A 14040-nucleotide genomic window follows, 5' to 3' on the forward strand; every position below is an offset into this window, starting at 1 on the left:
TTCCAAAGTCTATATTCCTCCAAAACAACAACAACAACAACAACAAAACAAAACAAAACAACAACAACAAAACCATGGTCTGGTTCTTTACAGTAATAGCAACTTCTACATTAGTTACTTTTACATTGAGGTGATAGATCACCATGACAAAGGAAATTCATAGAAGGAAGGAGGATTTTTTTTTCAGGGCTTACAGTTCCAGGGCATAAGAGCTCATTATGACAGGGAAGCAAGCTTTCCTTCATGGTTCCTGCTTCTGCTGATGCTGGAGTTCTTGCCCTGATCTCCCTGTGTGATGGAAAGTGATCAGGAAGTGTAGCCAGGTTCATTTCCAGGTTGATTTTGGTCATGGTGTTTATCTCAGAAATGTGAAACAAACTGATAATTATCTGGTACCATACACTCATACAGCTATCTGGAAGGAAACTGGTATTATTAACAATCTTTGTGAACCCTATAAAACAGTACAAGAAAATTCTAAATCTAATAAAGGCAGTTCTGCTGCAGGCTTTCTAGCCAAAGATAAGGAACCCCAAGGCTTTCTTACCAAAAAGCAGTTTATTATGTTGTCAGGCTTCTAGCAAATTATTATCCAAATGCCAGAGCTCTGAAAGTTACAGGTGTGAGGCTTTTACACATTTTTTTTTTTTTTGCTTCTCTGTCTTCTGTATATGGCTACGTACATTCTGATTGGACATTTTATAGTACTTGGCAGTAATAGTAGAGTGACTGAAAGACCCCCAGATGCTCAGGCACCCAGGATCTCAGCCCAGGACCTCAGCCACCCCAATCACCAGGTGGAGGCAAAAACTTGATGCAAACAGCAAGAGGTTTTATTGCAGTTGTTTCACGAGCCAACCCCTTTTTAGCTTGGACCTTTCATCCATCCACCATGGCAGATGGCTAGGAAAGACTCCTCGAAGCCATGACATAGAGATCTTATAGGGCAGCATAAGGGGAGTGTCTACAGGGGACGCACAGGCTCAGGATTGGTGTGCCTCCAGACTTGGAGAGTTTGCCCTGTGTTGATTGGTCAGCTGGTTGTTATGGCCCATAGGCCCTCCCAGGGTGGTTGCTACACTCTGCACATCATTGCTGTGCGCTTGTCAGTAAAGCACACCCAGAGCCGTAAAGCATAGCACCACCAGCTAACTTCTGATTGGTTCCTTGCCACGAGGCAGGCATCTGACCTCCTAGTGACCAAGGCAAGGTCAGGCAAACATGTGCTAGGCTGTTATGACTGCTGAAATGGGGGAGCTGGTCCCTTCATGATGAGGGGAAAGGAGGAGGACTTCAGGAAGGAAGTGGTCAGTCCACTTAGGGAAACTGACCATCCTGAACTTACACATGGATTGATCAACTTACATGGCTGTTTCCTGTTTCTTTCCACTTAGTCCTCAAATGCCCTCTCTTTCCCCTACCACATGCCCTCCTTTGATGCTCCAACCCATGTTAGTATCAAATAGCATCATTTTGAATTTTTAAAAAACCACAATGGGGTGGCCATCTACTGCCTCCTTCCCCCTGCAACTTCTGTAAGGTTGGAGAGAAACCTGTGTCAAGGGAAAACATTCTTTCAGAATCGCAAGTATAACACAAAGATTTTAAATCCTCCAAAAGTTGAAAACCATTTTCTAAATAAACTGTCTGGGTTTTAGCCATTTTAGATTTGGACTGGTAGGTGGGCCATTTTTGCTTAGCTTATGATCTCTTAATGATCTTTTAATATTTATTTGGAACAAGCAGTTGTTTAGATGTATTTATGGCTCCACATCCATCAAAAGATAATATCAGTTGTAATGCTTACTGTTGAGGGTATGATCAACAGTGTTGTTGATCCTTCTGATGGGTCTTCTAGACTGCTTGATAATTTTATCTGAGAGAGTATATTGTAGGTCAAACCATATGTATTGTTATCCTTTGTTGTTGATACAGAACACATGATTTAATTATGCCTACTAGTTTTAGAACTCTTTCCGCAAAGGAAAAATGAATATGGTGATATCCTGTCCTAACAGAGTGATGCAATGTGTGAATAATAGGAGGAGAACTCTATGAAATTACAGAAGGGAAATACTCTTTGTTCACAGACCAGCCAGAGAAAGAACTGTCTCCCAATGATTTCACAGTTGTGTAGACTTGCCAGGCCACCTTGCTGAAGACAGAGAAATAGACAGTAAGATGGGCCAGTGACAGGTCAGGCTACACCTGGACCAGGGCTGCTTAACAAGACATACAAATTTTGAGTCTACTACTTAAACCTTGGGTCAGGAATTGAACAGTTGTGTGTGTGTGTGTGTGTGTGTGTGTGTGTGTGTGTGTGTGTGTGTGCCTGTGTTTGTCATTGCTTCTCTTTGTCCCACAGTTGTGTGTGTGTGTGTGTGTGTGTGTGTGTGTGTGTGTGTGTGTGCCTGTTTGTGTTTGTCATTGCTTCTCTTTGTCCCTCTTCCCAATGTAGGCACATTAAATCTCCACTTTCCACTTTTCACTGTTGTCTCTTAATTGGATATTAAGGCTGGTGGCAGTGTCTAGCTAGTTAGGGCTGCTGGGGTGTAGGGTGTGACTCTTAAAACTCTGATCTTAATTTCCATGATAATGGTCTGTGTGTGTGTGTGTGTGTGTGTGTGTGTGTGTGTGTGTGTGTGTGTTGCATATATGACAAAGGATGGGCATGAGAACCTAAACCTTCTTCTCACTTTACTCCATTCTGAGGCCAAAGGCGGGAGTGACTGACATCTTCGATTTCTGGTGGTGTTCCATATTGCCACCTTCGGCACTATAGCCACATGTTCCTTGCTTGAACTCTGGAAATTACACAATTGGGCTGCTCAGGGATTCTTGGCTTTCTTGCCTACTAACTTGACTTCTCCAGGGACAGAAACATTTTGTCACCAAGCAATAATGTTTATTAAATGAAAGACGATTGGAATACTATTTCCTTTTAAGAGGAATCATTACTCAGATTTGTTTCCAGGCAAACGGTGCGAAAAGCACAGAGCCAATAAAGGCTGTGAACTTACACACTGTGACTATTGAAATGCAAAGATCTGTTTGCTTGTGTCCTCTTTGCCATCCATGTTATTCCGCTGGCCATTTATGTTAATCTCGTGATCATGGGACTCTGTGGTCTATAAAATATTTAGATGATTAATAAGCATTCTTCCATATTAATTCTCGTTACCAAAGATGTGCATGTACGCAAAACCCAGAGAATGAAAATAAAACATAACAAAACAAAAAGCCTGTGGCTCCTCCTCCAAGCAACCCCCCTCCCAGTGGTGATGAATGGGAGGGACTGTATGCCCCCCTCCCTCGAGAGGCTATCCTTTCACTGTTTTAGGCCGTTTTGAAATTCTTTTCTTTAGAAGAGATTTTATTGTTTTGTTTTTTAATCAAACAAAGCAATTGCTGTTCCTGTGATTGGCGCACGACCAGGGGCCGAGGACACGGACGGGCGGCAAGGCTGGGCTGGTGAAAATGCAGTCAGTTTGGTGATGGAGCGTCTGAAGATGCGCTTTTCCCCGGTCTGCGAGCCGCTCACACTTTGAATGAACCCATCTTTCCAGGCTTTCCCTACCGGAACGGGAGCTTGGCGGGCGAGCGGTTCTCTCTAGAATCTCTCGGTAGGACACAGCCACCGGAGAGACGACGGTAACCGGGAGACTCGGCGGGTCTGCGGGCCGCTGGGTCGGGCGGGCTGCGAGCCGCGGCTGGGAGGGCGTGACTGGGGAAGGCTGGAGGCTCGGCTTCTCCGCGCCGGCTGCATCCAGATGTGCAAGCCACCGGCCGCCAGGGAGGCTTCGCCGCGCAGCCCCGGCCTAAACGCCTTCCAGGAGGTTTGTCCCCGCCTGCGCGCCGTGCCCTGAGCTCTCAAGCCGGGAAAGCGCGCGGACATGGGCGAGACCATGTCAAAGAGACTCAAGTTGCACCTCGGAGAGGCGGAGATGGAGGAGCGGGCGTTCCTCAATCCCTTCCCCGACTACGAGGCCGCCGTCTCCAGCGCGGGGCTCGTCGCTGGAGCCGCCGAGGAAACGGGCCGTGTTTGCCCTCTCCCCACCTCAGAGGACCCGGGCCTCCCTTTCCACCCCAACGGGAAGGTGAGTCGGCTGCCGGGCCCGGACCAGCGGTTGGGAGGGCGAGGCCACCTCTGCCAATGGTAGCGTCCGGCGGTCACGCCCTGGGGTGCGGTGACGTCATCGCCGTGCGTCCCGTCTGGTGTCGGTCCAGCCGCAGAGGCTGGGGGACGGCGGCGGGGCCCCGGGTTGGATCTGACTCGGATCCTGAGTTGGGCACGACTCGGATCGTTTTGTCACTGCAACAGTCCGAAGGAGCGCTTTGATGTTTCTTGGGACCGAAAAGTGAATTAGTTGCTGCCGTTAGTTAGGTAGATTTTTGTGACACCTGCCTGTGGGCACGCCCTTGCTTGGAGAAAGGCTACAGTCACACCTTCTCCAACCTTCTTCTTTTTAGTTGATTTTGTTCTTTAACAATCTCATACGTGTATTTTGTGTAATGCATTCTGGTTGCTCCCGCCCCACCGTCTCTCATCTCCTTACCTTCCTCTGTAAAGGTGTCCCCCCTCCACACACACACCAGTCTCTCCCTCCCCGTTTATGTCTTGTTTGTTTGTTTCTTTGTTTGTTTGTTTGTGTCCCCCTGGGCTTGACCAGGACCATGTGTGTGAGTTATCCATTGGAAGCCGGTAGGTTCGCTAGGGTACAGAACTGAAGACAATGGCTACTCCTCTTCTGAGAGTGAGTCTGTGGCTAATAGTTCAGCATTAAGGGTTAGGGTCCCCTGAGCCCCTCCCCATCCATGACTGACTGTCGGGAGGGTCCTTCTTGTGCACATCCAGTACATATAATTATAGCAATTGTGAGCTCATGGTTACATTGGTTGTGCCATATCTTAGAGGCTAGAATTTTTCGTTCTTTCCTATCTTCTGGCTCTGGATTTTTTTTCTTTTTCTTTCTCCTGACCATTCTTCTTCAGTGTTCCCAAATCTTAGAGGGTGTAGTCCAAATGCCTTGTTTAGGGCCAAGCTCTCATCTGTTACATGTAGTCATATGGAACCTTTGGATATATGACTGAGAGTGCTATGACTGGGTCATAAAGATTATTTATTTATTTTTGAAACAGAACTTCTCAATGTACTGTCCTGGCACTCATAGATATCCACTTGCCTCTGCCTCCTGAGTGCTGGGATTAAAAATATGCTCTGCCATACTCATCACATTAGGCATTTTTATTTCTAACCTTTGAGAACCCTCTAGATTGATTTCCAAATTGGCTTCACCAGATTACACTCTCACCAGCAGTGTAAAGGGATACCCTTTTCTCGACATCCATGCTCGAATTTGTTAACTGTATTGATGATGGGCATTCTGACTGGGGTGACATGGAATTTGTAATCTGCATGTCACTCATTGCTGAGGGTGTTGAACCCTTTTTAAAATGTTTACTGTTTGTAGTATTTGTTTTGAACACTCTCCCTGTTTTTCCAGTTGCATAGGCCCCTCCATCTTTAAAAAAGTCATTTTGTGGAAGTATTTTTCCTTCATGTTCACTGTGTGCATGCCTAATACTGAGGAAGTCAGAAGAGGGTGCTGGATCTTCTGCAAATGTCGTGTGGACAGGTGTGAGCAACTGTGTGGGTGCTAGGAACTGAACCTGGATCCTCTGCAAGAGCAGCAAATGCTCTTAATTGTTGAATTATCACTCCAATCTCATGTAGCCCTTTTTTTTAAAAATTGTTTGTTTTTTTGATACTTAGGGTGATTTATTTTTAGGTCTTTGTGTATTCCAGAAACTAGACACTAGTCTTCTGTTGAATGTGTAGAAAAGATTTTTCTCCTATTCCATGGATTCATCCCATTTGTTGACTGTGGTCATCATGCCTGTGCTACTGGAGTCTTATTTGAAAAATCCTCACCTATGTTTATACGTTGAAGTATACTCGCTGCTTTTTCCTCTAGTAGTTTTAAAGCATGAAGTCTTATATTGAGGTAGTTTTGTGCAGGGTGACAGATGGTGAACTAGTTTCTTTCTTTGAATGCTGATACCCAATATTTCCAGCACTGCCATAACCTCCACAGCTTTGGGAATTGACCAGATGGGGCAATAGGGGAAAGAAGAAACTATAGACATGTTACAGAAAAGCCAACATCTGCTGTGCTGTTCTCAGCAGCCCAAACTCGGTGCATTTATTAAGCAGAGCTGAGTGAGGAGGTGGATGTTAAGTCTCAAACCCGGGCTGAGGTGCCTATTTAACATATCCAAGTGGACACTGACCACCAGGTTCTCCCTGTAGCCCTCAGCCACTACCTTTTACAGGGCCATCCTGGCTGGCATGCTCTGCCCCCTACCTAAAACTTCTCCAGCCCTGGGGCTTGGCCACCTTTCCTCCAGTTGCCCTTCCCTATATAATCCAACCATTTTGGTTACCTGGCCTTCTTCATCTACTCTCTTCTGTTCCTCCTGGCTGCAGCACCTTGTTTTTCTCTCTCCCCTCTCTCCACATGGTTCAGGAGCTCAGGCTCATGCTACTCTGGACTCTTCCAGATAACCCTGCCTCTGACTATGCTCTCCCGTGTATCTGTAATAAACTTTTTCCTCCATCATACCTAGGGGAAGTCATCTCCTTTCTTTTTTTTTTTTTCTTTCATTGGGTTTATTATATGGAGCTGAGTGTGGAGTTGGGTTATTATATGGAGGTGAGTGTGGAGTTGGGTTATTATGAGGAGGTGGGTTGGTTGGTCTCTGTAGGAATTCTCTGCAAGAGAGCAGACTTGGGTTGCAGTCATTCAGGGAGGAAGATGTTGTTGATCTTTGTAAACACTCTCAACATCCATACTTAGGACAGGGAAAGCTTTGCTGGTTCCCTGATCCTGTTCCAGGGAAGGGTGTGCAATTTGTATGGTCTGAGTTACTGGGGTCCTTGGATTTTGCTATGTTCATGTCAATAATACACATTCACTCTGGAATTCATCTGCTCCCCACATAGCACCATCTGTTTAAGAAGCCCTCTTATTTCCAGTAAGTTTTTTTTTTTTTTGCATTTTTGTTGAAAAAAAAAAAAAACACCAAAGCATCAACAAAAAAACCCATGTAGATGTAGTAGTATGGATTTATACCTGAGTTCTCTATTATATTACATTGATCTACATGCCTTTTTTGTTCTAGAACTATGATGTTTCTATTAACATGGATCTATAGTAAAATTGAAATCAGGTGTGTTTTTGTGTCCAGCAGTCCTCTTTTTGTTCAGCATTGGTTTGGCTGTTCTGTCTTGTTTGTGTTTCCATATGGGCGTTAGCATTATATTTTCTATTACTCTAAAATATTTCTCGAAATTTTGATGAAGATTGCATTGAATCTGTAGATTACTTTTGGTAGGATGTCCATTTTCCCAGTATTCCCAATTCGTATGCATGGGAGTATTCCCACGGTCTAGTATCTTCTTCAGCTTCTTTCTTTGGGGGGGTTAATATTTTCACCATAGAGGTCTATAGTGTACTGTCTAGTTTATTCATGGGTATTTATGTGTGCATGCTAGTGTGTGTATGCATTTGTGTATGTGTGCGTTGTGAATGGGTTTAATTGCGTGGTTCCCTTTTCAGTATGCTTGTCATTGGTACATAGATAGGCTACTGATTTTTGTGTGTTAGTTGTATAGTGCCACATTGCTGGGCATGTTTATCAGCTCTCAAGAGATTTTGATGGTCTCTTTGTGTATAGGATTTCGTTATCTGCTAATAGAGATACTTTTGGCTTTTCTTATTGGTTTCCCTTTATTTCCTCCTTTATCCTATTACTCCTAGCTAAGAATTTAAGCACTCTGTTGAAGAGGACTGTAGGGAATCTTTGTCTTGTTCATGATTTTTGTAGGAACGCTTTGAGTTTTTCTCATTCAGTTTGATGTTGGCAGTAGGTTTATCATTTTATAGCCTTGAGGTTTCAAAAGCCCAGGCCAGACCCAGTCTCACTCTTTCTCTGCCTTCTGCCTGTGGATTAGGGTGTAAGGTCTCTGGCTACTGCTCTAGCACCATGCCTGCCTGACATGCTTTCTACCATAATGGAAGACATACTAATCCTCTGACACTGTAGCCAGCCCCTAGCTAAATGCTTTTATAACTAGCCACAGTGATGTTGGTTTTTCACAGCAATAGATTGTAATAAAACAGTGTCATACCAGTGTTGTGATTATGAGCTAAAGAGAAATTGAAGTGGAAACTGTGTTGTTTTTGAAAATAAAAAGAAGACATTAGAAGAGTAAGGGATGGGTTCAAATATCGTGAACGCAGTGATCTGACATAGTGGTAGCTCCTCTCTGTAACACTTTTAATACTTAACAGCCCTTTATCTGAAATTGCTGTGTCCTTCCAGTTCAGAGCTACTGAGTCTAGCACCAGGATCTCAGTTATGGTAAGTAATGTAATAGTTGTGAAGCTTAGATGGTTTTCTAACTAGCAGCAGCAGTTTTATGTGGTATCTTGTGAGGGTCCATTCAGAGGAGGAAAATTGCACCGAACTGATTGTTATTAACTGTAATGAGATTGGTGTAATGAAAAATGTTTCATAGGTGTTAAAGAGAACTCTAGAGACGAAAGGAATGGCAGGTATGAGGAACAGTCTGGACTGCTAGGATTGAGAGAGCACTTAAGGACATGGCTCTGGGTAGTAGCTGTCTGATGCTGGATAATAAATTACTCTGAATTTAGCAACTTTTAAAACACTTATCTCACCCAGTGTCTGAGGAGTCCAGAGCCTCATAATATTGCAGTTAGCTGTGTGGTTCTGACTCAGGGTTTGTCATGAAAATACAGTCATTTCAGAGCTCAGTCAGATAAAGATAGTCTTCTCATCTCCTTCACATAGTTGTTGGCAGGTCTGACTAACTTTTTTCCTTTTATATTTGTGTGTGTGTGTGTGTGTGTGTGTGTGTGTGTGTGTGTGTGTGTGTGTGTGTATTATATTCAGGTTGCTGGGCTTGGCAGCAAGTGCTTTTACCCACTTAAGCCCTCACCTTCTCCAAGGGTTTGGTTTCTCCCCATGTAGATCTTGCTCTAGAGCTGCCCTCACGACACAGCAGATAGTTTCTCCTGACAGTGAGTGCTCAAGGAGATACAAAATGTCCAGGTAAATAGGGCCAGTTTTTAAAGACTTGATTAATTCGAAGAAAACATAAAATTAGAGAAACTTTTACTTTATATTTGTAATTTGACCTTCTTGAACTATTGGAAATGGTTTATTTTATGGTTACTTAATTTTCCATAGCTTAAAAAAATTGATGGATTCTCTTTCATTTCAAAATGTATTTGACATCTTAACATATTATAAAAATATAAGAAAATCAGTAATTCTCAATTGCCAAGAGAATGCCAGTTCATTCAAAATGGACAGTTGGATAACTGGACCTCTAGCTACCCAAGTGGCTGAAGCAGAAAGACAGCTTGAGCTCAGGAGTTGGAATCCAGCATGAGAAACTTAGATGAGATTCCATATCTTAAAAACAGAGAAATGGAAGTACAACGTGAACAAGAGTAGTGTGTAGCCATGGGGCTATGGCTGGAAGGGTGTCACCTACAATCCTTGTCAGAGTGATGCTTATGGTCAGGGGCATCAGCATTTACGGGATACCTGTCAGGAATGCAGATCCCACCTCAAATTTGATAAACTACAATCTCCTTAATTATTCTTGTAAGACAATAGGAAAAAATAACATATTGATCTTTTTCAAGAACATAACTTCAGTAATTTGTATGCTTCAGGGCCACCCAAGTCTGTATGTCCAGCCCATCTCTATCCCTTTGATAGGGTTGCTTAGGGTTGCAGGAATGGATTTGTTCTCTTCATCTATTTAAAAAGTAAAAACACTCAGCTACATGTTATCGAACACACACACACACACACACACACACACACACACACACACACACACACACTGATTATGTTTTCAATTTCTATCATGGCAGGAGACTAGGGAGACGGAAACCTCAAGATTCACATATGAATGAAGCCAGTTTGCAGAGGAAGACTAGAAGTCCTTTGCCTGGGCTTCTTCTAAAATAGACCATGTGAGAGAAAAACCTCCAATATACAAACTTGAGGGAGGCCGGTGTTATACAAATGTCCTAGAAAGGGTCCTGGCCACATGGCCCAGTACATTTGGAAACTCTTTTTTGGGGTCCGTACTCCATTTCGATTCTTGGGAGTACTTTGCCTTCCTCAGTCATCTGTCCCATTTCTAACTATGTGCCCCTGGTACAGTCCTTTGCCCCCAGACACAAGAGTCTGGAAATCAGTCCCCTGAATGCAGATCCACAGCTTTTCAGTTGATACCATGTGTGAACTGAAGTTTCCAGAAGAAGAAAAAAGAAAAAGAAATGTGTTTGTGGCAGGGGAGGAGAGGGGCAAACTAACTGCACCTAGAGAGAAAAGCTTCACCAATGATAAAGATTCTACAACGCCAAATGAAATGACTGAACTTCAAGATTATGGAGAGTTGAGGTGTTGCAGACAGGAAACAAATTATCTTGGGCTATTTTTAGTTTCATTGAAAGCTACTTATACTTCACATCTGTGTCTGACCTAGTAACAGCCTTTAACTATGAAAATCTTACATTAGCTTTCACTGGTTCAAAAGCTGAGAATGTCAACAAATAGCATCTGAACCTGATAAAATTTTTCTCGTTTTGCTATAACCTGCCTACCTGTGGCTCCCACTAATTGATTTGTTTTTTTTTTTAAATTTGCTTTTATTTGTAAATTTCTTTATTATATAGGCAATAAAAATCTCATGTTGTAACTACTTTCACAGTGGAACATGATGTTTGGGGAGACTGGAATCTATGTTCCTGGGCCTTGGTCACTAATATTTGGCAGCAGAATAAATGCTCCCTTATTCCCTTTGACACGAGAACTTTGGTTTTGAATCAGTAGTATGGTCCCAAATGTGGGTTCCCAAGGACATCCATTACCACTGGAGGAGATACTGGGTTTGGTGTCAGGAACCATTAGGTGGATGCTGGTGAGCTCTTCGTGGGGCTCAGCGCTCGGCTCCCTTGTGTGGTTGATGGTCCATGTGACCATCACCATTGTGAGATGGTGCAGGATCTTGTTGGATGCCCTTTTGGTTTGCTTCCAAAATGTTCCATTGAAGGAATTCAATTTGTTTGTTTGCTTTGGCAGCCTTATAGTGTCTGACTGTTCCATTTGTTTTCTTTTCAGACCTCTGAAGTCATTGTTTGATAATTTGCTGGCAATCTATTTTTTTCTGGACACTCCTCCCTGTATGTAATCTGAAGAAAGGGGAGACCCAACAGATTATTTGTTATACTAGCTGGATTTGATAAGTGTTTTAATTCAACTCAAATAGTTTTAAAGGGAAAATCTAATTAAAGATGATTAGAATTTGTATTTCTCCTAATAGATAATATTAACTATCTCCAAATTGACTTATTTTGTACATTTTAACAAGCTGCCCTAGGCAATACAATTTTTAGAGATATTATAAATGGGCACATTGATTTAATTGAAATTTAAAATCATCTAAAATAATTAAACTTGGTAATTTACTAAAAATAATAGGACTTATGCAAGTACATTTCAGTTAAAAGATACTAAATAGAAAAGTAATTAAAATTTTTAGAGGTTATGTCAGAATTAAAGAAAAATTCTAAGAATTCTATTGTCAAACTCCTGTTCTCTTCTACCCTTCTCTGACCTTGTCTCTTCCTTGTTTATCTCTAAACAGAAGAAAATTCTGTGTCAAAGAAAAGGGTTGTTCTGGCTTGTTCTAGGATAAAACCTAGAAACAATCATATTCTGTATTAAAAATTCCCATTTGTAACAACTCAGGTTATTAACTCTTGAACAGGGATGATAATTTAATTGAAATAACAGGTATTCTGGTTTCCTTTCTGTCATGATAAAGCACTCTAATCAAAAGCTGTTTGGGGAGGAAAAAGTTCATTTAGCCTACATTTTCAGGTCACATTCCATCACTGAAGGAAGTTAAGGCTGGAACTCCAGCAGGAGCTTGAAGCAGTAACTGTGGTGGAACAGCTGTTTGCTAGCTTGTCCCCAGGCTCATGCTTGGCTAGCTTTAATACCTGCCCAGGGAATGGTGCTGCCCACAGTAGGTTAGGGACTTCTGCATCAGTTACTGTCAAGATTACCCCTGCAGACATGACACAGGTCAGTGGTGCTGGACAAACTGGATGGCTACATATAGAAGAACACAAACAGATCCACACTAACCGTGTTGTACAAATCTAAACTCCAAATGGATCAAGATCTTAACATAAGGCCAGATATACTGAATCTGATAGAAGTGGCAAATAGTCTTGAACTCACTGGCACAGGAAACGGGTTTCTGAACAGAAGAACACACACAGATAATATAGACACTAAGAATAACAATCAATAAATGGCATCTCATGAAACTGAAAAGCTACTATATAGTAAAGGACATTGTCTTTTAGACAAAGTGGCAGGCTACAACAGAATGGGAAAATATTTTTCAACTACATATCTGATAGAGGGCTAATATCTAAAAACATAAAAAAAAACCTAAAAAACAATGGACACCAAGAAAATAAATAATGACATTCTGCTATATTTGTAGATCTGTACCTTGCTTAGTCATCATTAGAGAATTTTCCTCCTGCAGCGAATGGGGACAAATACAGAGACCCACTGACAGACAATATGCAAAGAATGAGAGACCTTGACACTCACCCCTAAAAGGATTGTCCCTCAAATCCCACCCCTTGGGACTCACAGGACTCAGAGGAAGAGGAAGTGGAAGGATTGTAAGAGCCAGAGGGCTTGGAGGACACCAAGAGATCACGTCCTTCTAGGCAGAACAGGGTATCACATATACAAACTCACAGAGACCAAGACAGCATGCCTGCATGGTCCTGTGTGGATCTGCACCATATGGGGCCCCACCTCTAATCCAGAGGCTATTTCCAACTGATGGCCACTTGCAAATGAAAAATTAGTTTTCTTCAAGGGAGTCTCACTAGGGAAACAAACCACTCTTAAGGGTAGTCTACATGCCCAGCAGTAGATGGCCAAAACAAAATCAACTCCACAGCATCTTTGGGTTTTTTTTGTCTAATAATGTCAAGCCAGGGCTTTGGAAGAGAGTACTTTACAGGTCCTTTGTATACTTATTATGGATTCCGTTTTTTTTTTGTGTGTGTGTTTTTATGGGATTCCTGTGTATACAAACGTGTGTGTGTGTGTGTGTGTGTGTGTGTGTGTGTGTGTGTGTGTGTGTGTGTGCTTTTTCTTTGGCTTTTTTTTTCTTACTGGGATGTTTTGTTCTATTTTGATTTGTTTGTTTTTGTTTTATCTTATTGAATTTCATTATTGTTCTTAGATACCTGCTTGTTTTCTAACAAGAGACAAAGGGTCTGGATCCAAGTGAGATAGGGAAGAACTGGAAGGAGTGGAGAGAGGGGAAACTAATTAGAATATATTGTTTGAAAAAAAATCAGTTTTGAATGAAAAAAAACAATAACAATTAGAAATGGGGTACAGATCTAACAGTATTCTCAAAAAGAGGAAACACAGATGGCTGAGAAACAAAAGAAATATTCAACATTCTTAGTCACCAGGGAAATGCAAATCAAAAGTACTTTGAGATTTCATCTTACACCAGTCAGAATGGCCAAGATCAATACAAAAAATGTCAGCTCATGTTGGCAAAGATGTGGAGTAAGGGGAACACTCATCCATTGCTGTTGGAAGTGCAAACTTCTACAGCCAGCATGGAAATCAGTGTGGCAGTTCCTCGAGAAGCTGGGAATACCTCTACCTTAAAATTACTGCTCTATTCATAATAACCAGAAATTGGAAAGAGACTAGATGTCTGTCAGCAGATGAGTGGATAAGAAACAATGTGACATAAGTACACAATGGAAGATTACTCAGCTGTTAAAAAAAAAAAAAGGAATTGTGAAATTTGTAGCTAGAGAAAAAATTGTCCTGAGTGAAGTAACTCATACACCAAAGCACAAATATGGTATA

At 42.1% G+C, this 14040-nt stretch overlaps 1 protein-coding gene across 1 annotated transcript in view; it reads left to right on the forward strand.

Moving 5' to 3' along the window:
• Positions 1-3285: 3285 nt before the first annotated feature.
• Lancl2 (LanC like 2) overlaps positions 3286-14040 on the forward strand; it is a 45697-nt gene continuing 34942 nt past the window's right edge. Inside the window, exon 1 of the mRNA XM_027429721.2 lies at positions 3286-4097. Within this exon, the coding sequence (XP_027285522.1) occupies positions 3894-4097 (204 nt within the window). The 5' untranslated portion in view covers positions 3286-3893. The remainder of the gene's footprint in view (positions 4098-14040) is intronic.

Source organism: Cricetulus griseus, chromosome 8 (genome assembly GCF_003668045.3).
Source record: "Cricetulus griseus strain 17A/GY chromosome 8, alternate assembly CriGri-PICRH-1.0, whole genome shotgun sequence".
In the NCBI taxonomy this organism is placed as follows: domain Eukaryota; kingdom Metazoa; phylum Chordata; class Mammalia; order Rodentia; family Cricetidae; genus Cricetulus; species Cricetulus griseus.